This window comes from Aethalodelphis obliquidens, unplaced genomic scaffold, assembly GCF_003676395.1.
Source record: "Aethalodelphis obliquidens isolate GAN/ISIS:26980383/991018 unplaced genomic scaffold, ASM367639v1 scaffold28, whole genome shotgun sequence".
In the NCBI taxonomy this organism is placed as follows: Eukaryota; Metazoa; Chordata; class Mammalia; order Artiodactyla; family Delphinidae; genus Aethalodelphis; species Aethalodelphis obliquidens.
The window spans coordinates 8,505,624-8,533,003 of record NW_020837972.1 but is presented as its reverse complement, the minus strand read 5'-3'; the positions used below and the strand labels follow the sequence as shown (position 1 = coordinate 8,533,003).

Sequence of the window (27,380 nt, the reverse complement as noted above, 5' to 3'; positions counted from 1 at the left end):
ATGCTGTCACTGCCTCAATGCAGACATGTGTTTCATAGTAACAAGTGGAGGCTAAGCAACCATGAGCCAAATGCTTATAAAAATTATTTGTGGGGTACCTATAGTAGTTTATGCTTGGGGAACAGAGTTTTGCAACCTCCGCTTCCATATATCTTAGTAAAAGTGGGTCCCAGGTAATGTACTATTTTCCGTATGAGAAAAGCAGTTATTGGTAGTCTGTTACCCTGGTAGAGCAGAGTCCACACCACCTTAGATTAAAAAATAAATTCAAAGGAGAAAGCAGGTCATAGGCCAAAGTATAATTTGTAAAAGAAAACTGAATGGCTTCAGGTCCTTTTAACCAAAACACAGAAACTTTAATTGAATCAGAATTATATCTATCAAAAACCTGGGCAGTACACTCTTCTTTATAGCACCAGTTCCTTCTGAGGGGGAATTTCACAAGCCATCTGAGTAAATGTACCAGCTATACCAGACTGGTTACAGCGATGTTCCAAGCATAGTCACACCAGCATCAATATCTGGGCATACTCAGATTTCTGGTTTAGTGCCACTTTTCCTACCACTCCCTTATATCCCAGGAGGGTCTCACAGCCAGCAGGTAGCTTACCCCTCCCCACCCCACCAAACCCTTGAAAACCCTGGAGTGCCTCTTCATAGCTCCTGCTTCTCCGCCCCCTTCTTCTGGAAGGCAGTCAAAATGTTTAGGCTCTTCTGGAGCTCTTCCTTCTTCCCATCGCTCATCTTGTTCTTCTCAATCAGCTTGGTGATCCGGGTCATCTCTGAGGCTGGGAAGTCCTCACCTTGGTCTAAGATCTTTCCCATGATCTTAAGGTATTGCTCAGCCCACTTCTTCTCAGCCTCCTTCACACTTGCAAGGTTGTCCTGCCCCTGCTTCAAGAGGGCCTGGCGGGCCTCCATACCAGAGGCCCTGATGAACTCTCCAGCAAGGGTGTCATATGCAGGCAGGCAACCAGGCATACCTAGGTAAACCCCATGTCCCTTTAGCCAGCGCTGAATGGCTCCAACCTTAACTGCCCCACTATATAGGACTGGGTTCTCAAAGTCCCCATCCCGGAAGAGGTAGAAGACTGGGTAGTTCTCCTTGTCCAGCTTGTATTTCTCACTCAGCTCCATATTCAGCTTGTCACCATAATCTGTGAGTAGAAACCAGAAATGAGGAATAAAACATGAGGAAGGTATGGCAGGAGGTTGCTGTGAAGCCTATCTGAGCTGAGGGGAAGAAGAATCTCGGCTGTTTGAATTCCTCCTCTGCTACTTCCTAGCCATGTGGCATTAGTCAAATCCTTTAATCTCTCTGAACTTCATTTTCCTCATCTGAAAAAGGGGAATTCTGCATATTTATTATATGCCCACTATGTGCCAGGGACTGTTCTAAGTGCTGGGGACTTAGTTGTGATTTAGAGTGATTAAGAGTATCAAGCTTGCTGACCTCAAAGAGCTCATACTCTTCAAAAAGTGAGAAGAGAGATAATAAACAAATGAACCAAAGTGATTAGTGCTATGACGAAAATAAAATGGTGATATGACACAGTGACTGGGTGAGACGGCCCACTTCGGTCGGTCATGGAAGGCCTCCCTGTGAAGATGACATGAACTGAGGGACCTGAATATGTAGGAGACATATCAGAGACATCAACAGCAGACACGTCAATTTGTGGGAAGAGTGTCTCAGGCAGAAAGGACTGCAAGTGCAAAAGCTCTGAGGCAGGAAAGAGCTGGGTATATTTAAGGATTACAAAGCGTAGTCTGGCTGGAGCTTAGTGAATATGTGGTAGGTAACGAACTCAGTCCCTACCACTTGAGGGCTGTTGGGAGGACCCAATGAGGGGATATGTGCACTTAACCCGGCAGAGTTAAGTGTTTAATATGTGGTAGCTGTTAGTATTTGCTATGTCTTTCCCAAAAGGCAGCAGCAGCCCCAAGGGCTATAACTGGTTTCTTACACCTGGCCAAGAAGAAATGGCCAAGACCACCTATTACTGGGTAGTAGTAAAGGAAGTGTGGGGTTCCAATCCTAGTTCTGGCACTTTATAATCTTGAGCAAGTTACTCTAAGCATCTGTTTCTTCATTTGGGGAGTCATAAAACTTTCTTCACAGAGTTGCCACAGGATGACATACATGTAAAACACTTAGCACAGTGGCCTGGCACATAATAAACATTTCAGAAATGTCAGCTATTGTTAATATTATTAAAGCCCCAAAGGAGTGGACTCACAGTTGAGTTAGACTTGATCAACTGCCCTGAAGAAGTGTGACAGCTACCTCTATCCAAGACCAGACTCAAGAGCTCACTAGGGAACTGTGGCATCTCAGCTGGGAGGAAGCAGAGAGGGAAGAACCTACTGCATTCCTCCTAAGAATACACACTTAGGAGGAGTTCTGAATGAGCCCCTTGCTACCCCATGGCCTGAGACAAATCATTTAAGCTCCTTGAGCTTCAGTTTTCCTCAAGTATAAAAAGGAGATAATGCATCTCGCTTCTCAGGCGAGGTTCAAGTGAAGATTAAAAATGCAATGTCTGTGTACATCTTTACAGACTGAAAAACCACTAAATGTTGGCAACTATGTATTAAAGTTGTCCCTATCATTGAGAGCTACCCTTGGTTTAGTGGCAGCTCTGGTGGATTTGAGCTAAAGCCCAAACCCAATAGTTTTGGTACAAAAGAGCTGAAATGAAGATGGAAAAACTGACTATGCTGTCCCCCGGGAGGCAAGGCACCCCCTCTGACTACAGTCCCCTGCAAGGAGAGCTCCAAGCTCTCACAATAAGTTTGATGTCAGTGTGGGTGAAGGGTGAAGGACGGTGAATTCCCTCCCCTCAGGCACCTGCAAGGCTGAGCTGAGGTTCTGTGGTCACAGAATCTGCTCAAGCTAAGCTTACTGTGGGTACCAGACTCCTTGAGGACATGACCCCATTTATACTCCTCATGTGTGGCTCAGACAGAAAGGCACTGGGTATTCCCCCTATAAGTAGGGAAATAATTCCTAGTTTCCTCCCTCTCTGCCCTCCTCAGTCATCCCAGACTTATCCATACCTGAGATCCCCACCTCTGCCACCAAGAGATCATCGCTGGAAGCCGAGTTTTCAGCCAGACGCTTGAACTCATCCTGCTTCTCACCGTACGGGTACTGGGTGTCAAACTTCACCAAGACGAACTTGCTTTTGGGAATGACCTGAGGGCATACAGAGCTGAGCAAGTGGGGGTTCCCAAGGACCTCTGGGGCTAAGTCCCTTTCCCAAGGGACCCCTGTTTAAGAAACAGTGGAAAACAAGCCCACAAGGGAGACAAGCTCTCATATACTAACTTTCATTCATTCATTCACCCATTGATTCACTTAACAATTTGACAGTGTCTACTACTGAGTACCCCATTAAGTAGTTGCTCACACTAATCAAACTGTCTGGAACAAACAATGCTATAGATGTACTAAGGCCTTCTCCTCCAGTGGCCCTTTTGGTAAGGCTAAGGAAACGCATCCTTAGCCACTTCACGTTGGCCCCTGTCGTGCCCATCATCCCAGGGGCCTTTCTCTGGCAATGAACCAGAAATCTGACCCAAACCAAACAACCGTCTATAAAGGGGTTGGCACCACGGAGGATGCTCTGGCTAGGGAGTCCAGAGTTTGCACTCTGCAATTTCAGGGCTCACAGGAAGTTGCTGAGAGGCCAGGCTTGGGACAATGTCCCCTCCCTAAACTAGTTTCCTTGAAGTTAGATCTCTAAGACCTAAACTGTCAGGGTCCAGACTTCTATTTCAATTATGGTAAAATTTACATCACAGGGATTTATTACATTAACTGTGTTGCACAACCATCACTAACATCTAGTTCCAGAACATTTTCATCACCCGAAAAGGAACCACGTATCCATTAAGCAGTCATTCCCCAATCCTCCTTCCCCCAGCCCCCGGCAACCACTAATCTGCTTTCTGTCTGTATGGATTTGTCTATTCTGATGGACTCATACAATAAGTGACCTTTTGTGCCTAGTTTCTTTCACTTAGCATAATGTTTTCAAGATTCATTCATGTTGTAGCATGCATCAGTATTTCATTCCTTTTTATGGCCAAATATTCCATTGTATGGATATATCATACTTTGTTTACCCATTCACCAGTAGGTGGACATTTGGGTTGTTTCCACCTTTTGGTTATTTGTGAATAGTGCTGTTATAAACATTTGTGTACAAGTTTTTGTTTGAACACCTGTTTTCATCTCTTTTGGGAATATATCTAGGAGTGGAACTGCAGGGTCATATAGCAATTCTATATTTAACTTATTGAGGAATTCTAAAACTTCATTTTGATGGTTTCACCCAATGCATAGATTTTCAGTTGCTCTACTCTTTTTTTTTTTTTTTTTGCAGTACGCGGGCCTCTCACTGTCGCGGTTTCTCCCGATGCGGAGCACAGGCTCCGGATGCGCAGGCTCAGCGACCATGGCTCACGGGCCCAGCCGCTCTGCGGCATGTGGGATATTCCCGGACCAGGGCATGAACCCGTGTCCCCTGCATCGGCAGGCGGACTCTCAACCACTGCGCCACCAGGGAAGCCCCTAATGCATAGATTTTATCTAATAAGCTGCCTCTGGTTGGTAGTACTGCCTCCCCTCCTCCTACAACTTTTAATTTTTCTAATCAAAGTCATCACTACGGGTTAATTTTTCATCACAGGCAATCCCTGCCATAATTAAGTCAAGCTGACATCAGTCCAGTTTTTGTTAGTCCTTGTTTCTTACTGTGGGTTGCTGTCCATTTCGTTTTAGGTTTTAAAAAATATTTAACAGTACCAGAGGACACAAGGGAAGAGGGAGAAGGGACCAGAACAGGTAATCCTTAAGTGGTCACTGACCCCAAAAATTCTGAGTTCTGGAGTCTAAGAGCAGGGAAGACTTAAAAATATAAATCAGATTACATCCCTCTGGCCCATTTGGCCTTATTTCAGTTCAACACACCAAACATTCCCACTCAGGGCCTTTTCATTTGCTGTCTCTGCTGGCTAGAGTGCCCTTTCCCTGGTTCTTTCCATGGTTGTCAAAGCTCAGTTCAAATGTCATCTCCTAACGGAGAGGCCTCCCCCACTCATACCATCTAATTCTGCTTCATTTCCATCATACTCTAGCAGGCTACTGCCCTCGACTTTCTTCACTGCATTAATCACTCTCTGAAATCCTTATCTGCTTATTGTCGGTCCTCTCCACTAAAATATAATTTATGAGAATAAGGACCGTCTCTGACCTGTTTTCTGCTGTATTATCCCTAGTGCCCAACAGTGCCCTGGCATGTGGCAGATGCTCTGAAAATATCTGATAAATGAACAAAACCAGGGCAGGCTTTGATAGCAGATGCTACATGTCCAGGAAAATTTTATAAAAGAACACATGAAAACCTAACTTCAAGGGGCCTACATTTATATTATGGAATAATATTAATAATCATACAGTGGTGTAACACTGAAATAGAATTGAGAGGCCTTCATCTTTTATTTTCACCATTCTTAGCCATCAGCAGAATGGTTTTGAATGGCAAACATTTGCACAGCTAATTTTTTCTTGTTCTTTTACTCAACCTGTACCTCTTAACTGCTTTAGAAATCTCTCTCGGGACTTTCCTGGTGATCCAGTGGTTAAGACTCCGTGCTTCCAATGTAGTGGGCACGGGTTCGATCCCTGGTCAGGGAACTAAGATCCCACATGTGGCACAGCGCGGCCAAAAAAAAGAGAAAGAAATAGAAGTCTCTCCTTTCTTCATCCTTGAGGAATCAGCTCCACCATAAACTACATTTAGTCGACTTGCTTCTTCAATGTATAGATGAATTCATTATTCATTCATTCATTCAATAAAAAGGTAGTGAGGACCTAACATGTGCCAGGCACTGTTCTAATTGAACACAGCAGTAAAGAAAACAGACAGGGTTTCTCATTTTTAGTGATGGTAAAGGGCAAGAAACAAAAAAAGACACTGGAAATCTCTGAAAGGCAAAGCACGGAACAAGTCTCCTGGATATGGTAACCCTAGGAAGCTCCCCTTTTGTTCAATAGTGAAGGAAGAGAGTGAGATTTAGAAAGGGACTGGAGAAAACATTTGTTCATTCATTCGACAAATTATTATTGAGCATCTTCTATGTAACAGGTAACCTCCTAGGTTGTGCAGATGATCAGTGAACAAGATACACAAGGTAGTTCTTCACAAGCATATAATATCCTAGTGTGGGACACAATACACTAGACAAGAAAAAAAAATCAGTGATGAGTGCTCTACAGAGAAATCAAACAGGGTAATGTGACTGGCACTTTAGACTGGGGGAGGGGGAAATGTGAGAAGGTAACATTTAACCCAAGCCTGAACAACGAGGAGCAACCAGCCTTTCAAAGATTGGGCAAAGAATGTTCTAGTCACAAAGAACTGCCAGTACAAAGGGCCTAAGGCAGTACTGAGCTAGGAACAGCCAAAGGACAGAGGGCACGGCATATGTGGTTGGAGCAGAGGGCACAAAGAGGAGAATGATTAGGAGATGAGAGGAGAGGGAAGCAAGGGTCAGATCATGTAGGACTTAGGCTACTGGACTGAGAGGCTCCAGAGTGAAAACAGGGAGGCTAGTGAGGAGGCTACATAACCATAGCCTAGACTAGGGTGGTAGCTGTAAAGATGGAAGCACACCAATTGATTAGGAAATACTACTACTGTTACAGTGCAGTTTCCCTCTAAGTCACATGTGGTCTGTGATGTTACCCCATATCCATGTTGGGTGGTAGGGGTGTCACTTTGCCAGGAAAGCCCCCTAAAGCAAAGGGTGCTGTGGGGTGTGTGCCTGACAACCAGCAAAGTTTTAAATTCTTGAAACTTTGCATTCAATGAGCCACAGGTGCCAACTCCACAAGGAACCCTTTTGAAAATACGAAGAGTAGTTAAACCACTTGAGATAGATTTAGAGATTTAGAGCTCCACTTCTTGGTTTCACTTCTTGGTTCACTTCCCAGCAGCGGGTACAAATTAAGAAAATAAATTAATAAATCTCAACACTTAGCTTGCCCATCTCATAGGTGAAGTTAAAAAGGTGCCAGTGGGTGTAAAATTAAGGGATTGGGACTGCATTCAGCCTTCAATATTTCCAACGTCCATTTACCGAGGCCAAGACCCCAATTCTATAAATATGAAGGCGGGGGTAGAGGCGAATCCTTCCTTCCATGTCTCGACCCGATTTGATTTGTCACCAGGCCCAAGACACTCACTGTAGGGTGGTTGAACCGAAGCTTATTCTTAACCCTAGCACTTTTTAAGGAGACGCAGAATATCTGGACAGTGGCTGCAATCCAAGCCAAGCCAAAGGGAGAGGGGCGCTGAAACGCAGGCTAACGAGCCGCGTTTCCAACCTTGCCCCACCACAGACGGGTGGCGTCCGCCTAGTACCGCCCTCCGAGTCTCCTACTTGGGATTTGAGGATTGGATCTCGCCCGGCACCGCCCTCTTCCCATATGCGACGGGAAGAGGCACCCGGCTCCCTCGGCTGCACCTCTGCAGTTCTCTTGCAAAAGAGGAAGCAAGTGCAAATACTGCAAAGGTGCGCGAGGACCCTGGAACACGTATGCTCCATGGTCATCATACGGCCTCGGCCCAGATTCCACCAGTCCTACAGGACGGTGGGAAGTCACGGGATTGTCGCTACAGACCACCTCCTGCCAGCTCTCTGTCCCCTGTGTCCCCCACGGGTGCGCGCTCCCCTGGGCAGTCTGGCTGCACCTGTGCGCGATGTCCCCCGCCCCGTTACCTTGTAGAAAGTGATTGTATCCAGGGGAAGGGCGCCCTTGGTGTGCAGGCCGCTGCCGCCTTGCGGAGCAGAGAGGAGCAGGAGGAACAGGAGAAGGGGAAACAATTGGGAGAGAGAAGCGGCGCGGGGAACAGCGGCAGCCATAACGCCGGATTCTGGCAGTAAGGGATAGGAAGGCTGTAGTGGAGCAAGCGCGGAGCCGGGAGTCACGTGGCTAGGAAGGCGGGCACGGGTGCGCTCACGTGTACAGCCAGGCCGGCGTGGTGAGAGGGAGGAGCCACGTGAGGGGCGGGGAAATGGAGCTGCCGCGCGTGCGCACTCGGCGAAGCCCCAGCAGGCCTAGGGAGAGCGGGCCTGGCCGCGTGGCAGTGTGGGGGTTGGACGGCAGTGCCGGGGAGGCTGGGGGAGGGGAGGAAGAAGAGGAGGAAGAAGAGGAGGAAGGAGAGACTGCCGCGCACGCGCACTCAGCGAGGCTTGCTACCAGCCTGCTCTTTTCCCGTCCTTCTCCGCGTGAGCCGCGGCGTGAAGCGCGTGCTTGGCGTCCTTGCAGCTCTTCGATGGCTATCCTCTTTTTCGAAGATGACGAGGCCAGCCGTCATTTCTTCCTGCCTTTGGTCCGTCAGGCAGTCGGTTGGGACCTGTTGCTACCTTCGGTTAGTCTGTCAGTCTGACTGTGCTACTACCCCTCAGTCATACTCCTCTCCCTCCCTTAGCCACGACCCGAGGTGGTAAGTGAGACTCAGCTATTCGTCAGTATGGCAGTCAGGGCCACTCCTGCCGCTTCCCAGTCCGATATGAGACCTACTCTGTGGTGAGTGCCTCACCAGGGAGGCTCCAGGCTCCTATAAAAACAGGCTTCCGTGAAAGCTGAGTACCCGTCGAGCTGTGTCCTGGGCTCTCTGAAGATTTTTTTTTTTTTGCAGTACGCGGGCCTCTCACCGCTGCGGCCTCTCCCGCCGCGGAGCACAGGCTCCGGACGCGCAGGCTCAGCGGCCGTGGCTCACGGGCCCAGCCGCCCCGCGGCACGTGGGATCCTCCCGGACCGGGGCACGAACCCGCATCCCCTGCATCGAAAGGCAGACTCCCAACCACTGCGCCGCCAGGGAAGCCCTGAAGATATATATTTTTTAAATCCTAGTAATTCTCTTCAAGAGGTGTTTGTTCAGGATAGTTTACACCAGATCCTGGTTTTTGCCTGCGGTAATACAGAGTCAAGAGGAAAGAGATAGCAGTGTACTGAACAAACTCAGTGGTGGAAGGAGACGTGGGAATAGCAATATAACCATTATAGTCATTATAGTGTAATCGGTAGAAAATAAGACTATATTACAGTCTCGTGAAAGCACAGATGGAGATTCAGTCAGCCCTGCTCAGGAATGTCAGGGAAAGTTATAGACGGGAGATGACTTTTGAACTGGATCTTGAGAGAAGAGGAGGTGTTTGCAGGGCAAACACCAAAGGATATTTCTAGCAAGGGGGAAAGCATGATGAATCTGTAAAGGTAAATGGGCACGTTGTAAAGGGTCTTATCAAGCTAAAGGGTTTGGAGCCACCAGAGGCTGTAGCTAGGAGAGTGACGTTAGATTTGCTGTCACTCGGGAATAAAGGGGATGCATTGGAATGGAGAAAGCTGAGGTCAGGGAGGTTCACTGCAATAGTCTTGGTGGGAGAGATTAAGGTCCTGTAATAGGACCTAATAGAAAGATGAAAAGGTGAGGTTGGAATTGAGAAACTTTTATAGGGTAGAATTCACAAGACTTGAACAAATGGATATGCTTGTAAGAGAATAAATTATATAATGCATTATAAGGGGCTTAGCACCAAGTTAACCATTGCATGTGTCCAATAAATGTTTGTGTAGGTATGTATGTATGTATAAAGTAGTCATCAAAGATAATCGCCAATCTTGGGCAGCCAGTTTAGATAGAAATTTTGAGAGAGTCCAGTGTGTGTGTGTGTTGGGAAGGTTCAGAAAAATTTATTTTGAGTTTGCCCTAATAAATTATTAAAGAAAATGCACCACATAGACAAATGAATAGAAGTTAGAAGAAGGGATAATTACTGTGAGCTAAGGTGGTTAAAGAAAGCTTCATGTGGGAGGTGGAAACGGAGAACACTTTAGGTGGAGAACAAGTGAAAAAAGAGCAGAAGTGGAAATGAGCATGATGTTTTGGGGAATGACTGGCTTGCTTGAGGGAGTTCTCAAAACAGTAGATAGTAAGACAGTTTTAAGCCCAGGTAGGGGAGAATCTTGAAAATCAAATTAGGAAATTGCTATTTTGTCCTGTAGTCAGTAAGGAGCTAGTATCCACTTCTGAGTATATAAATGCATTGAGTACATCTACAGTAGTTACTATGATTGATCAGGAGTGACTTTTTAGTCATGATTAGTTTAGAAGTAGGTTTTGAGAAAAGTGCAAGAAGTGGATTGGTTGGAGAGGGAAGGGAAATATTGGTACTTTTGTTATGAATTGCAAAAGTGCAGTAATTATCTTAATGCTGCCTTTTAATAGTGCCCTGGTCCCAGTCAGTTACCTCATGGTATAATTAGATTCTTGGCTTCAGGACCTTGACAACAACAATCTACACAAATAAGCCAAGTAAAACTCTCCATATTTAGGAAGTCATAAAATCCCACACTTGACTCTGTTGTGGAAAATCAAAAGGCTCACCTGGGTGAGGTAGGAAGGAGGAGGTGACAAGGTATGTTACTTGAGTGTGCATATGACTCAATGTAGCAGCTGGAGTAAGGGAGAAGGAAAATGGCATGGTCTGCTAAGACAACTAATACATAAATTCTCCCATCTTTTTTTCTAACATCATCAAGCTGGTGAGCCCCCAGTTGCACTGACATCTTTTATTTCTCATATGCACAAGGCATGTTCCTGCCTCAGAGCCTTTGTGCTGGCTTTCTCCCTCTAGAACACTTTTCTTCAAGATATTCATATGGCCGGCTCCTTCATTTCCTTCAAGTCTTTGACCCAATGTCAGCTTCCTAAGATCTACCCTGACCATACTTAAAAAAAAATTGCTCCTCCCTGATACCTTCCTGCTTTCCATCTCCCTTCTCTCTGTTATTATTTTCTCCATAGCACTCTTCAGCTTAACATACTGTATAATTTGCTTATTTTCTTTTTTAAAATTAATTAATTTGGTTGCATTGGGTCTTAGTTGTGGCACACGGGATCTTTCGTGGCGGTACGTGGGTTCTTCGTTGCGGCGTGTGGGCTTCTGTCTAGTTGTGGGCTGTGGGCTCCAGGGCATGCGGGTCAGTAGTTTTGGCGCATGGGCTCTCTAGTTGTGGTGCACGGGCTCCAGAGCGCATGGGCTTAGTTGTCCCACGGCATGTGGGATCTTAGTTCCCCGACCAGGGATTGAACCTGCGTCCCCTGCGTTGGAAGGCGGATTCTTAACCACTGGACCACTTAAGGAAGTCCCTGCTTATTTTTCTAAGTATCTGTTTCCCGTGAGGGATGGGTTTGTTTTTGTTTTTATTTTTGTTTTGTCTTTTTGGTTCACTGTTATATCCCCAGCACCTAGAACAGTGTCTGGCACATGGTAGATGCTCAGTACATTCTTGTGCTGTGAATAAATGAATCAAGTCAATGAAAGAGGAACTATTCCATAGCTGTCTCTCAAAATTCCACTGGTCCTTGCTGCATTCCCTTCTTAGATCACATATTGTACTTTGGAGCTATCCCATCCCTTAGAGCTAATTGCTTTTCCCCTGCAAGGTTTTCGTGATATTAACACTAGTTTTTTTGACATAGATGTCTTAATGAACACTTAAAGCAGATTTCACATTAAAAAATTGTTATAGAAGGAAAATTTACTCCACAGTATGATTTTCTCCAAGCCCATCCTCCTTTAAGAAGCTTTCAATATTTTTTAATAGCAGGATTATTCACATCATACCAATTAAAAATATATTTTATTTATTTATTTGGCTGTATTGGGTCTCAGTTGCGGCACGTGGGGTCTTTTGTTGCAGCATGCAGGCTCTTCATCGCCGCCTGTGGGCTTCTCTCTAGTTCCGGCGTGTGGGCTTCAGAGCGCTCAGGCTCTCTGGTTGTGGCGTGCGGGCTCTAGAGCATGCGGGCTCAGTAGTTGCGGTGAGCGGGCTTAGTTGCCCCATGGCATGTGGGATCTTAGTTCCCCAAACACAGATCGAACTTGTGTCCCCTGCATTGGAAGGCAGATTCTTAACCACTGGACCACCAGGGAAGTCCCAAGAAGCTTTCAATGTTTAATAACTATTTACTGAACATCTTTTACACACCACATACACTTCTGGAGGCAAGGGTTACACTGGTGAACAAAATAGATGTGCTCCCTGCAGTCCTAGAGGAGAGACCAACATTAAATAAGTATACAAATAAATATATAATTACAAATTGTGATGATTTCTAAGAAAGAAAAGTTGAGGGCTTATGAAAGAATATGATAGGGGGAATAAATTTGCATTGAGGTGCATGGAAAACCTCTACAAACAATTATATTTGAGCTGATATAAGACCTAAAGCATGAATGGGATTCAGCTCTCAAGGAACTTACCCTTGATTGATGAAACAAACATTAAATAATTATATAAATAAATTTAAATTACACATTACTATGTTAGGAAGCATTTTAGGAAAAAAACCTAGTATGTGCAAAGGTTCTAGAATGAGAAAGAGGGAATTCCCTGGCGGTCCAGTGGTTAGGACTCTGTGGTTCCACTGCTGGGGGCCTGGATTCGATCTGTAGTGGGGGAACTAAGATCCCCCAAGCTGCATGGTGTGACCAATAAAATAATACAGAATGAAAAAGAGCTTGAAATACTTGAGGAACAAAAACAGTTCCATTCTGGAATCTGTCTTTTAGTAAAAAAACATCAGCAAAGAAGGAGATTATATATGCGGGGATGTAGGGATGTTTACCACAGAATTGTTTGCAGAACGAAAAATAAATAAAGGAAATTAAAAACAAAACCTGAAAAAAGCCTACATGTCCATCACGAGAGGAATTGTTGGATAAATTTTCTTATGTGGAATACTATACAGCTATCAAAATTGATTAGAACTATTTATATTAAAGTGGAGAGATATCCATGAAATAACAGGTGAGAACAGCAATGTATACAGAAATATATGATCCCATTTTAAAAAACCTACCATACCACTGCAACAACCTCTGTATATGTGTGTGTGTGTGTGTGTGTGTATAGAAGTATATATATATATATATATATATGTGTATATATATATATTTGGGTGTGTTTTAATAAGAACAGAGAATGATGTAGAGAAATATACCAGGCTTTTTGCATTGGTTACAGTTCAGGGGAGTGGAGAGAAAGAAAATAAGACTCTAATAAAAGGAAAAAAGGTTATTATGGAATAATGTTGAGCAAAAATATAGAATATAAAATACTAGCTATAGAATTGCTACAAACATGTAAAAATTGAATATGCATAAGGACAAAGACTTAAAGTAACAAAAGTAAAACTCATTTTGACTAGATGAGATTGCAGCAAACTTTTTACTTTAGATTTCTCTTATTTCAATATTGTTTTTTCAATAAAGTAACATTAAAAAAATGCATAGAGATTTTAACATCCAGGGATCAGATCATTTCAGCAGAGATGTTTTTCTTTCTCCTTTTGTCCCATGTTCAATTCATGTTGTTTTGTCTTATCTTATGCACTGTCATAAGCCACCTGAAATACTATCTAGGTCAAAGTGGGATGTAAATAAGTAAATAAAAATAACCTAATTCTTGCCAGTCTCTTCCCTTTTTAATCTATCCTGCACACTGCCAACATGTTACTCATGATAGTATCATGTAAAAGGATAATAATAATACTTGCTTCATAGGATTGTGAATGGATTAAATTAATGTATAGGAAGCATTTAGAATAGGGCCTGGCATATACTACATACTCACTAAGGACGAGTTATATGGTAATTATGTCATGTCATTTATTTGCTCAAAAGTTTATAACGGCACCTGTGCAGGATAAAATTCAAATGCAAGAGCCTCTACAATCTAGTTGTAAATAAAAATGCCACTTATAATATTACATGTAGGACTTTCCTGGTGGCACAGTGGTTAAGAACCTGCCTGCCAATGCAGTGGACATGGGTCAAGCCGTGGTCCAGGAAGATCCCAGGATCTTCCCAGGATCTTAGCTGCCGCGGAGCAGCTAAGCCCATGTGCCACTACTGAGCCTGCGCTCTAGAGCCTGTGAGCCACAACTACTGAGCCCACATGCCACAAATACTGAAGCCCACGGGCCTAGAGCCTGTGGTCTGCCACAAAAGGAGCCACCACAATGAGAAGCCTGCGCACCGCAACAAAGAGTAGCCCCCGCTCGCCACAACTAGAGGAGGCCTGTGCACAGAAATGAAGACCCAATGCAGAAATAAATAAATAAATAAATAAATTTACATGTAGCTACTGAGCTCTTGAAATGTGGCTAACAGGAATTGAGACATAAGTGTAAAATACATCCTGAATTACAAAGTACAAAATTAAGAAAGTGAAATATTGCAGTGATTTTTATATTGATTATATGTTGAAATGACAAAATTTTAAATATTTGGGTTAATAAAATATATTATTAAAATTAATTTTACCTGTTTCTTTTTACTTTTTTAAAAGTTTTTTAGAAACTTTTAAGTTACATATATGGCTCACATTACATATTTATTGGATAGAATGACTCTAGATTTTTAAAGTAAAATGTTGCTAACTTTTTCTTTTCTAAAAAAATTTTGCTCTCTTCTTATTGAAGTATAGTTGATTTACAATGTTGTGTTAGTTTCAGGTATACAACAAAGTGATTCTTTTTCAGATTCTTTCCCATTATAGATTATTACAGGATATTAAATATAGTTCCCTGTGCTATACAGTAGGACATTGTTGTTTACCTATTTTATATATAGTAGTGTGTATATGTTAATCCCAAACTCCTAATTTATCCCTCTCCCCTCTCTCTACTTTGGTAACCATAAATTTGTTTTCTATGTCTGTGTAATTCTGTTTCGTAAATAAATTCATTTGTTTTTTTTTTTTTTTTTTTTGGCTGCACGTCACGTCATGTGGGATCTTAGTCCCCAACCAGGGATTAAACCCATGCCCCCTGCAGTGGATGCATGGAGTCTTAACCACTGGACCGCCAGGGAAGTCCCTGTATCATTTTTTGAGATTTCATATATAAGTGGTATCATATATTTGTCTTTGTCTGACTTCACTTAGTGTGATAGTCTCTAGGTCCATCTATGTTGCTGCAAATGGCATTATTTCATTCTTTTTTATGGCTGATACTCCATTGTATACATATACCACATCTTCTTTATCCATTCATCCCTTGATGAACATTTAGGTTGCTTCCATGTCTTGACTATTGTAAACAGCACTGCTATGAACATTGTGGTACATGTATCTTTTCGAATTAGAGTTTTCTCTGGATATGTGCCCAGGAGTGGAATTCCTAGATCATATGGTAACTCTATTTTTAGTTTTTTAAGGAACCTCCATACTGTTCCCCATAGTGGCTGCACCAATTTACATTCCCACCAACAGTGTAGGAAGATTCCTTTTCCTCCACACTGTCTCCAGCATTTGTAGTATCTAGTCTTACATTTAGGTCTTTAATCCATTTTGAATTTACTTTTGTGTATGGTGTTAGAGAATATTCTAATTTCATTGATTTACATGTAGCTGTCCAGTTTTCCCAACACCACTTATTGAAGAAACTGTCTTTTCTCCATTGTATGTTCTTGCCTCCTTTGTCATAGATTAATTGCCCATAAGTGCATGCGTTTATTTCTGGTCTTTGTGTCCTGTTCCATTGATCAGTGTGTCTTTTTTGTTCCATATTGTTTTGATGATGGTAGCTTTGTAATATAGTCTGAAGTCAGGGAGCATGATTCCTCCAGCTTAGTTTTTCTTTCTCAAGATTGTTTTGGCTATTTGGGGTCTTTTGTATTTCCATACAAATTAAAAAAAATTTGTTCTAGTTCTGTGAAAAATGCCATTGGTAATTTGATAGGGATTGCACTGAATCTGTAGATTGCCTTGGGTAGTATGCTTATTTTAACAGTATTGATTCCTGCAATCCAAGAACATGGTACAACTTTCCATCTGTTTGTATCATCTTCGATATCTTTCATCAGTGTCTTAGTTTTCAGAGTACAAGTCATTTGCCTCCTTAGATAGGTTTATTCCTAGGTATTTTATTCTTTTTGATGTGATGGTAAATGGGATTGGGTTACCATTTCATCCTAATCTCTGTCCAGTTGATATTTTAGACCCAAGTGCAGTATACTTGCATTTATTTCTATTAACTTTTATATTATTACATTATTAAATAAAACTCATTATTCTAAAGTATAAGATCTATCCCTCACAACTTTGGTACATTCATTCAATAAATACTGAATGCCTATTTTAGTCACTTTTAGGCACTAGAGATATTGAGGTTAATGAGACAGATAAGTTGCCTGGCCCCAAGGAAGTTACAGTCTAGTAAGGAGAAATAGGCACACAAACAAACAAGTTATTTTGGAATTTAAATAAATGTTCCATCTCTGAGGTGACGACATTTGACCTGATGCTTGAAGGATGAGAAGGAGCTAGTCATGTGATTATCTGGGGGAAGAGCATTCCAGAGAGGGAAGAGCTATTGCAAATTATCTGAATTGGAAAAGTATTTGACATGTTGGATAAACACACAGTGGTGGGCAGACACTAAGATAGCCCCCAATGATGCCTGCCTCTTGGTATTCACACTGTTGTGTAATCCTCTCCCCTTGAGTGTTGGCAAGATCTATGATGAATAGAATACAGGAAAGGTGATGGGATGTCACTTCAGTCATTTGCTTACATAAGATTGAGACTTCCATGTCGCTAGGAGGTCATCTTGCAGAAGTCCACATGGCAAAGACCTGAGTGTAGCCTTGCACCAAGAGTTAGTTAGGAACTGAGGCCCTCAGGCCCACAACCCTCAAGGAACTGAATTAGGCCAACAACTGTATGAACTTGGAAGCAGATCCTTCTCCATTTGAGCCTTCAGACGAGACCCAGCCCTGGTCAACATCTTGGTCATAACCTTGTGAGAGACACTGAAGCAGAAGACCCAACTAAGCTATTCTTGAACTCCTAACTCACAGATGCTGTGAGATAATACGTGTGTTTTAAGCTGCTAAATTTGTGGACATTTGTTATGATGCAATAGATAAGTAACACACATATTTGATAAATATGCTCACTGTATTTTCTTTCAAGTTATTGATGAAAATGTTTTACAGAACAGTGTCAAGTCAGAATTCTGGTTCACTCCACTAGAAGCCATTTTTTTTTTTAGAAGCCATTTTTAAGTTGATATTTATCAATTAGTTAGCACTACCTTAGGTTTATTTAGAAATGCCCTTAATTGTGCTTCTACTTGGTCTACATTTTCTTTTCTTTTCTTTCTTTCTTTTTTTCTTTTGGCCACACTGCTCGGCCTACGGGATCCTAGTTCCCCGACCAGGAATCGAATCTGGGCCCCAGTAGTGAAAGTGCTGAGTCCCAACCACTGGACCACCAGGGAATTCCCAATATATTTTCGTATTTTTATATCATGAAATTTCTCACAAAATGTTTTGTCAAAATACCGTATACACTGTGTCTAGTAATTCTGTCCAAAAAGAGAATGGGGTTAGTCTGGCATGATTTTTTTTATAAATCCATGTTGAATTAATGGTTACTTTTTTCTAATTCTTTAAAAACACATCTTGGGACTTCCCTGGTGGCACAGTGGTTAAGAATCTGCCTGCCAATGCAGGGGACATGGGTTTGAGCCCTGGTCCAGGAAGATCCGAAATGCTGTGGAGCAACTAAGCCCGTGTGCCACAACTGTTGAGCCTGTGCTCTAGAGCCCGCAAGCCACAACTACAGAGCCCATGTGCCACAACTTCTGAAGCCCGCACGCCTAGAGCCCAAGCTCTGCAACAAGAGAAGCCACTGCAATGAGAAACCTGTGCACTGCATCGAAGAGTAGCCCCCACTTGCCACAACTAGAGAAAGCCCGTGTGCAGCAAGTAAGACCCAACAACAAAGGCCCAATGTAGCCAATGATAAATAAATTGATAAAAACACATCTTTTGGATAGTTCATTCTAGAATCTTGTCTGAGATAAATACTAAGATCTTTGCAGATTCTACTATCCTTTCTCCTTATAAAAAATTTTTAGTTATCAACAGCTTTCTACAATTTCTACAACTTCTAGCAATTTCTACAATTTCTAGCAATTTTTCCAGTTTTACATGAACTCTCAGATTTCATTCAGTGGTTTATTGGGTTAACCTGCAAGTTTTACCAAAGCCCTGGAGTGTAATTTGTTCAGGCCAGGAGTACTGTATTCATTTAGAGCAGTCAGATGCTCTCTTACAATCTTTATCTTCAGTTCCCTCTTACAATGTTTTACACTTTTTATTCTAAATATTATTCTTTTCAGTAGGAGAGACAGAAACATGTTATCCATTAATCACTATACCATGAGTTTCAGCAATGGGATATATCCTTCCTTGCTTTTGTCCCAAACGTCATTTTTTTGGATAACAGCTTTATTAAGATATAATTTACGTACCGTACAATTCATCCTTTTAAAGTGTACAATTCAGTGGTTTCCAGTATATTCGTAGAATTGTACAACCAGCACCATTATCTAATTTTAGAATATTTTTATCATCCTAAAAAGAAAGCCTGTGCCCATTAGCAGTCACTCCCCATTCCCTCCCAAACTACCTTTCTAGCTCTAGGCAACACTAATCTACTTTCTGTCACTGTAAACTGCCTGTTTGGGACATTTTTAAAAATTTATTTATTTATTTATTTATTTGGCTGCGTTGGATCTTTGTTGCGGTACGTGGGATCTTCCTTGCAGCATGTGGGATCTTTCGTTGTGGCGCTCATTGCAACATGTGAGCTGTTTGTTGCGGCACGCTGGCTTCTCTCGAGTTGTGGTGTGCGGGTTTTCTCTTCTCTAGTTGTGGCGCAGGCTCCAGAGCACGTGGGCTCTGTAGTTGAGGCGCACAAGCTCAGTAGTTGTGGCGCATGGACTTAGTTGCCCCGCAGCATGTGGGATCTTAGTTCCCTGACCAGTGGCTGCAATATGTTATATTTCCACAGCAGTGTATGAGGTTTCCTATTTCTCAACATTCACTTGCTATTGTCTTTTTATTATAGCCATCCTAGTAGGTGTGAAATGTCATCTCGTGATTTTAATTTGTATTTCCCTGGTGGCTTATGATGTTGATCATCTTTTCATGTGTATTAATTATTCGTATTATTTTGGGGAGAAATCTCTAATTTAAAACCTTTGCCCGAGAATTCCCTTGCTGTCCAGTGGTTAGGGTTTGATGCTTTCACTGCCAGGGCCCGGGTTCGATCCCTGGTTGGGGAGCTAAGATCCCACAAGCCGTGAGGTGCAGCCAAAAAAACAAAAAACGAAAAAACAAACCTTTGCCCATTTTTAAATTGGGTTGTGTTATTGAGTTGTAGGAATTCTTTATATATTCTACATAAAAGCCCCTTATTAGATATATGGTTTACAAATACTTTCTCCTATTCTGCGGGTTGTCTTTTTTACTTTCTTGATGGTATCCTTTGAAGCAGTAAAGTTTCTAATTTTGAAGAAGACCAATTTATCTATTTTTTTCTTTTGTTGTTTGTGCTTTTGTTGTCATATCTAAGAAGCAATTGCCTAATAATTCTTTTGATGTCCCATTAATTTTTTAAATTACCTTTCCCTGTTTTCCCATTGACCAGTTTCCTGTTAAGAGTACTGTATGTGTTAAGAGTGAGAACTATGATCAGACTGACTGAGTTTGAATGTTGGTGTTACCACTTGATAATTCTGTAACCAGAGGGAAAATGACACAACTTCTTTAAGCCTCAGTTTCTTCATCTGTTAAATAAGAATAATACTTCTTACCTCAAAGGTTGTGTTGAGGATTAAAATGCTTACAGAGAAAGCACTTGATAATTGGTAGCTATTATTACTAGAAATTTTCTTTAAGTACTATTTTTACTTAAATTAAAATACTTTACTACGTAGGTGTTTTTCTTGACTTTGTATCCACTGCAGTAACTTGCTCATGGTAGAAGTTTAATGAATATCTGTTAACTGAAATTGATATGTAATATATAGTAGTAGCCCATTACATTGAGAACTGAGATGTGTTTGAGCTTGCTAAGGAGCTAAGTAAAAAGAAAAGACAAAACTGAAAATAAATTTCACCCAGTTCATCATTTGGGCTTGGGTTAGCCCTGGTAGAAAAGGAAATGGGAGAATTATGATTCCAAAGACACTTCAAAGGGGAACAGTGCTGAATATACAGAAGGGAGGGGCTTAATTTAGAGAGAAAAATAGAAACGTAAACCCCCAAATGTTGGTTGGTGGCATAAGACATTTTAGAATAGATGCCAAAAGAGAAAAGTTCTCTTGTCAAGAGCAGCAGACTGATTTGCTATGGTTGTTCTCTGAACAATCTGAGATTTGTTCTTGACTGAGACAAGAGTCCTTTGTCCAAAAGCATTCTCTTATCACTTGGTGAGACTGTCGTTAGTCCCCTCACCCTTATTAGATAGACACATGATTAGAGGCCTCAAAAGACTCCCTAAGATTTTATGGTAGGGATTTCTGATCCAGAAATATACTGGTATTTTAATTTGTTTATCTAATAATGTAAGCAAAGTGATTAGAGCCTACCTCTACTTAACAATGTCCTGTATTCCACTGCACATGATATTCTTAATTTCATATGAATAAATGAATAATATATTTAAATTACTCAAGCCATGCAAATGATCTAATTTATGTTATCAATAAATATTTGTAAAATGTATGAGTGTATGGTTAGATGAAAGATAAATGGTTATGTAAATGAAACCTTCTTCCTTCTGCTTTCTCCTTCCCCCAGTTTTTGTCCAAATTTTATCAGTTCTTCCAAATAATGTTCAAATGCCAATCAGTGTATATTATTTTTGTGTACAGATTATTTGAGATTTGGTATTCAAGCTGTTTTTCCTACTATATTATAAGCTCCTGGAAGTCTGGGTCTGATCTTTTTTGTCTTTATATTTTCCATAACACAGCATTTTACACAAAGTTGATATATAAACATAAGCATATTCAATGAATTGTATAATTTAGTAATATATTTACATTTATAAATGTAATATTACTACAAATATAATATTACAAATATATAATATTACATTTATTATATTTATGGTGGGAATTTTGGTACAGAATATTTAAGAAAACATTCGTATTATGAGACATTAATAACGCTTTCTCTTCACACCTTTTCCAGATATTACTAAAAACTTACTGATTGAGTAAATATATAGTCTGTCTTCCCCAACACAGGCTTCTGTCCCTAAACAGGACAGGTTTCAAACAGACCTCCCTTCTTCCCTATTTTTCTCTCCCTTTTTTCTATTCTATTTCTCTCTTGCAGCTCTATTTACCTTTTCATGGTAACTCATTCTCTGTACTTTTTATTAGTCCTACATCTTGCCCCTTTTTACAATTCCTAATGCTTTTTAGAACTTTGTTTCCTTGTCACCTGCTCTTTCTATTTTTGTTCTTTCTGCTTGGCTTTCTCCTCCACTTGTCGCTACTTTCTCTCCTTGCCCTCAAGATTCGGGGCAGGATTGGGTAGGGAGGAGCCCAGCTGGGTTAAGGGTGGAGCTACCTGTTTACTGCTTGGGATTCAGAACCTGACCAGGAAGGATCAGGCTGCTTGAATTTAGCTGAGGCTGAAGTCCGTATGGCCTGCCTACTGGAGGCTAGCATTTTGGAGGATAATTGGAACTTGGTGAGACTAGAAGCAGCCCCTCTCTTCGTTTTTCGATCCCCCTTCCTTCCTCCCTGTTCTGTATTTTTCACTCACAGCATCTCTTTCCATACTAACTTTTCTTCTTCCTTTTCCCCTGTTGCTTACTATTCTGTTTTTTCTGTCTGTCTAGCTCTCTGTCAGTTAACTTTATTTAGTATTTGTTTGCCTTTACTGTTACCCATTCTTTCCACATATCTGTCTGTTCTCTCTTAAAATTTAACTTTTTCTACCTCTTTTCCATTTTATTCTTCCCTTTATTAATTTTCTCATCCAACTGTCTTTTTTTCCTTCAGTCATTTTCTATCCACCTGTCAGTTCTTTTTATCTTACTGTTTCCCAGCAATGTAGCAATAAGGGAGGAAAAAAGGAGCCACCCTGGCTTTCCAGGGGCCTATTCACCCTTTTTACTCATTCTCAGACTTGTAGTGTGTTTTGATTAGGCACTGAAGAGTTTGTGCTTTGCACAGATAGTTAACAAACAGTGAAATTAGAGAAAGGTTGAATATTAAATTTAAAAGGCTTAATTTTATTCTTACTTTCTCTTTTATTTAGTTATTTCCTGCAATACAGTGGATACAGTTTGTTATGGCTACTCTGAGGTAAGTTTATTTAACCTCATGTAATGTGACTGTTTGAACTAGTACAACTAGCAAAACTGGAGACAAGCAAAACTGGAGAATTCTGAAGTGTCTCTATATATATTTTTTCCCTGGGGATTTGCTTTTACTCATTAGTTAGAAATGCTGTTCTTTACCATGTTGACATTATCTGATTAATAAAATGTAATAACATCAACAACAATAATAACAAAAAAAACAGATTGAAGGGTAACATCTGAAAATCAAAGGACAATTTGGTCAACAGGATTGATTTGCAAAATCAGTTGTGAAGTGCTCACTTTAGTAGCACATATACTAAAAATTGTAATGATACAGAGAAGATTAGCATAGCCTCTGCTTAAGGATGACACACAAATTCGTGAAGCATTCCATATTTTTAAAACATTTGTGCAGTTTATTTTACATCAATTATATGTCAATAAAGCTGTAAAAAAAAGTAGCAAAAACAAAGGAGCCCCAATTGTCCTGTTTAATGATAGTCTTTTATCTCTGCCAGTGTTATAGGTTCAAGTTCACTTATTGCCTATGCTGTATTCCAGAACATACAGAAATCTCCAGAGGTGAGCAGTCTCTTTCTGTGTTGGATTTGAATTTTTTGTGACTTAGCCTTTGAAATAAAAAAGAAAGGTGTCCCCTATAAATGATGGAATAATGCTATGAATTGCTTGTAAATTTGTCATTTTGATATAATACATTGAGATATTTTAGACATTGCCCCAAAGGTCTCCCTTTTCTTTTAGGTAGTTATTTTAATTATAATTTTGAATACTGAGGAATTGACCAAATGTGGATTAGTGGATAAATGTAGATTTTTGGGGGGTATGCATTAATTATTAAAGTCAAAGAAACAGAGTATTGTTTGAAGCCTATATTCATTCTAAGCATGGTAGGGTCCTGCCTAGAGGTGAGTTTTCTGATGTTCATATCTTGGTAAAATTGCTGGTGGGGCTGGAAATAGTTCAAACACTGCTATACAAAAGGTATTTATTTTGCTGTTCTGGCTTTCTAGGCAATTACAATTTAATGGTGAAAATAGAACAAAAATACATCCTATGTAAAACTATTCATACCAAAAAAGTCAAGTCAGAAAGCTTCCTTGGGCCTCCCTCGTGGCGCAGTGGTTGAGAGTCCGCCTGCCGATGCAGGGGACGCGGGTTCGTAGCCCTGGTCCGGGAGGATCCCACATGCCGCGGAGTGGCTGGGCCCGTGAGCCATGGCCGCTGAGCCTGCGCGTCCGGAGCCTGTGCTCCGCAACGGGAGAGGCCACAACAGTGAGAGGCCTGTGTACAACAACAACAAAAAAAAACGCTTCCTTTTATTGAGGTATAATTGACAAATAAAAATAGTATATACTTAAGGTATTAAAAAAAAAATCAATCAGGGAGTTCTCTGGTGACCTAGTGGTTAGGATTCTGGGCTTTCACTGCTGGGCCCAGGTTCAATCCCTGGTCCCACAAGCTGCATGGTGTGCTCCCCACCAAAAAAAAAGATTTTAAGAAAAATGTAACAAAACTGTTTTTCTAATCAGGCCAAGTGGCACAAAATTAAGCAAAATGTGGTTTAGGACATGTATGAGAGAGCTTTTGTAAAGTGGAAAATGACACATTTAGCTTAGCTATGGCTAAGGTCTCATAGCTAGTAAGTGTTAGAGCTAGAAGTTGAGGCAGACTTGTCTTGTTCCAAAGCTGCTTCTCACATACACTTTTTTTTTTTAATTTATTTTTATTTATTTATCCTTGGCTGCATTGGGTCTTCGTTGCTATGTGCGGGCTTTCTCTAGTTATGGCGAGCAGGGGCTGCTCAGCAGTTGTGGCACAGGGGCTCAGCTGCTCCGCAGCATGTGGGATCCTCCGGGGCCAGGGCTCGAACCCGCGTCCCCCGCATTGGCAGGCAGACTCCTAACCACTGTGCCACCAGGGAAGTCCCTCACATACACTTTTAAACCACTGAAATATAATGTCTAATGAAAAGAGAATTTTGAATTTCAGAGGTAGAATGTGACTATGTAAGTAAAACTAGAAAGTAGAAGTCTTGATACTGTATTGTCAATTGCCTGCCAAAGTAATCTTAGGCCACACATCTTCCTGTGATGTGGAGTTCCCTAATGTTTCTTTCCTGAATGTTTGTTGAAATTTGAGTTCAGATGTGGTTAAGTTAATAAAGTATAAGTTACGTTGTGGAGAGAGGTAAGCAGAGATTCTCAGTACTACTGACCTTTTGGGCTAGATGGTTATTTGTTATGGGTGGCTGTGATATTTAGCAGACTTTACCCAATAGATGTAGCAGCAACCTTCCTCACCCAGTTGTGAGAACCAAAAATATCTTCAAATACTGCCAAATGTCTTCTGAGAGAGGCAGTCACTCCTGGTTGAAAACCACTGCTCTAGGGTGACCTCTGCCATAACAGTGGGTTAGAGCTTTATAAAGATGTAGGGTCTGGTTTGGCCTGGGATGTGACCTTTAATTTCTCTGGCTTCGGTTCTCATACCTTTCACATAACCAGAGCCTGAAGGACCTTAGTAATCATTAATTCAGTGGTTCCTACACATTCTGCTTTTTTGGCATAGGGAAGATTCCAATTTTTCCAGCTTAAAAATGTCAGCCATGCTCCACCGTTTTCCTTTATTTCTTCATCAAATAACATTTTTAACAGCATAAACACATGGAAGGCATAATCTGAAAAAGACAAAAATTATTAAATTAATGATTATAGTAAATTGGAGAAATCCATGGGAAATCTTTGAGGGGACTAGCTGATTAGACAGTAACTCAGAGTAACTCAGAGAGGCAACCTTAAGAGAGAAGAAAGTAACCCAGGCCAGCCAGTGTTAAAAAAAAAAAAAACACGAGGCAGATATACTTTACTGCACTTGTGTGAAGTGCACTTCATTTCCTTGTGAAGGTCACTTTTGATATTCTTTGTAACTTGATTTCACTAGAAATATCAGGAAGCAGGGTTTTGCAAGAGTATAAATATGAGTTGCTTTAGGTGTTTTACCTTACCAGGTTAGACCTGGACCCAGAACCTCCTTAGGGAAAGCCTTTCACACAATGCATTCCGTCCCTGCACCTTACTTTGCTCTTGATTTAAATGAGACAAGTACAAATATATTTAAAGTTTTTGCTTTCATATTTAGGATCATGTCTTAAGGTTTTTCTTGTTATTACCATGCACTATGCTGATTGTATTTTTATTTATTTTAATTTAACTTTTTTTTTTAATTTTTAAAATTTTATTTATTTATTTTTTTTGCGGTATGCGGGCCTCTCACTGTTGTGGCCTCTCCCGTTGCGGAGCACAGGCTCCGGACGCGCAGGCTCAGCGGCCATGGCTCACGGGCCCAGCCACTCCACGGCACGTGGGATCTTCCCGGACCAGGGCACGAACCCGCATCCCCTGCATCGGCAGGCGGACTCTCAACCACTGTGCCACCAGGGAAGCCCTAATTTTTTTATTAAAAAAAATATTTTTGGCTGCGCTGCACAGCATGTGGGATCTTAGTTCCCCAGCCAGGGATCAAACCTGTGCCCACTGCAGTGGAAGCACGGAGTCTTAACCACTAGACTGCCAGGGAAGTCCCTTTTTAAAAATTTTTTATTGTTTGTATTTTTCTTAAAGCGTGACCTGTATCATACATTTCTCTGTATTACCTTTGACACAGTATCTTGTTAAACATAGAAGGGGTGAAATCTTTTTTAATTTCAATACTAGGTGCTCAGTTAAGTTTTGTTGTTTAATTGATTGATTTTATCTCCTGTTACTAGAACTCATGATTTTCCAACCATGAGTGAAAGTATATAAACCTCTTTTTATCCTTTATTTCTGTGCCAAAGACCTTAGGTGTGTTTTAATGGCCAACAGTTCCCTATATATAAGGCTATTTATTGACTCAATGACCATAATTATGTTCTTGCTCACAAAAGCTGCTTGGCCGCCTTTCTGCTCCAGAGTTTATTTTGTATTCAGTTTTAATTTTTCACCCATTAACAGTTATAAACTTGTGATAGGTCATAGACCAGTAAAATCTAGGAATATGCCACCTGGCTGGAACCTTAACAGGCTTCCTTGTAGCAAAGGATATATGTTGTTAAAATAATTGTATCTGATATTTAGTAAATACAGTTTAAAATATTATTTCACTTGTTTTTGTTTGTGTTAGCCAAAGCAGCTTGACCATTTACCCCTATTAGCAAGGTATTAGCATCTTAACTTTCCTCTCATTTGGAAGAAAAGTATGAGAAAAATTCCCTTTTGTACAGTTGAGGAGGTTAGTTCTTATATTAGGTAGTATCTGTTGATAACTTAGTAATTTTTTTGCACGGGGGGCACATCCCAGGGACTGGGCCAGCCTGTGGGCCCAGTGGTGGGGGCACCAAAAATTTTTAACTTTACTTTTTTACTGTGAGATATACCAGCCATGGTTTAGAAGGCATAAAACTCATGTGTGCTATATAATGGATGGCTATAAACCAAACCTGGGACAAGAAATAGGAATCGCTCATATCCCCAAACATTCCTACTGTGCTCCTTCCCAATCACAACCTCACCTCTAGCAGTAACCACTATCCAGATTTTTGCTTAATCATTTCTTGGCTTTTATGTATAGTTTTACCAGTAATGTATATATCCCTAAATAATTTAGTTTTGCATTTTTGAACTTGACATAAATGGGATAATACTATTTTTTGGTATGTATTGCTTTGTGATTTGCTTTTTTCCCTCAGTATCACTTCTGAGATTTGTCCATGGCGTTGTGTACAGCTCTGGTTCATTTCTTTTTCACTGATGCTTAGCATTCTATATTATGAACATACCACAGTATATCTATCTGTGCTGCTATAAACAATCTTGTACATGTCTTCTGATGCACACATGCAAAAATTTCTCTAGTGATTTTACCTAATAACAGAATATAGGATATTCATATCCCCTAGATAGTGCCAGACTTTTTCCAAATAGTTGTGCCAGCAGTGTATGAAATGTCCTATTGCTTCATGTTCCTGTTAATATTTGATATTGTCAGACCTTACAAATTTTTGCCATGGGTGTGTAATTTTCATCCCATTGTAGATTGATTGATTTATTGACTTTTG

The 27,380-nt window shown here is 41.0% G+C and overlaps 2 protein-coding genes and 1 non-coding gene across 7 annotated transcripts in view; 2 read left to right on the top strand and 1 right to left on the bottom strand.

Moving 5' to 3' along the window:
* Nucleotides 1-331: 331 nt before the first annotated feature.
* ERP29 (endoplasmic reticulum protein 29) lies at nt 332-8,088 on the bottom strand. The gene is made up of 3 exons (XM_027124614.1): nt 7,792-8,088; nt 3,061-3,199; nt 332-1,157 (listed from the first exon to the last, which is right to left on the bottom strand). Exons 1-3 carry the CDS (start codon nt 7,933-7,935, stop codon nt 655-657), a joined length of 786 nt encoding a protein of 261 aa, XP_026980415.1. The 5' UTR covers nt 7,936-8,088; the 3' UTR covers nt 332-654.
* A 110-nt stretch (nt 8,089-8,198) lies between these two features.
* Nucleotides 8,199-27,380, top strand: part of TMEM116 (transmembrane protein 116) — a 131,608-nt gene continuing 112,426 nt past the window's right edge. Inside the window, exons 1-3 of one of the 5 annotated variants that reach the window (XM_027124610.1) lie at nt 8,199-8,444; nt 22,219-22,265; nt 22,783-22,846. In XM_027124610.1, coding sequence (XP_026980411.1) covers nt 8,349-8,444; nt 22,219-22,265; nt 22,783-22,846 — 207 coding nt within the window. In that variant the 5' untranslated portion in view covers nt 8,199-8,348. The other 4 variants (XM_027124609.1, XM_027124611.1, XM_027124613.1 and 1 more) reach the window with 4 other exon arrangements.
* Nucleotides 22,557-22,664, top strand: LOC113630091 (U6 spliceosomal RNA). The gene has a single exon (XR_003436812.1). It is a non-coding gene; the product is annotated as a U6 spliceosomal RNA (small nuclear RNA).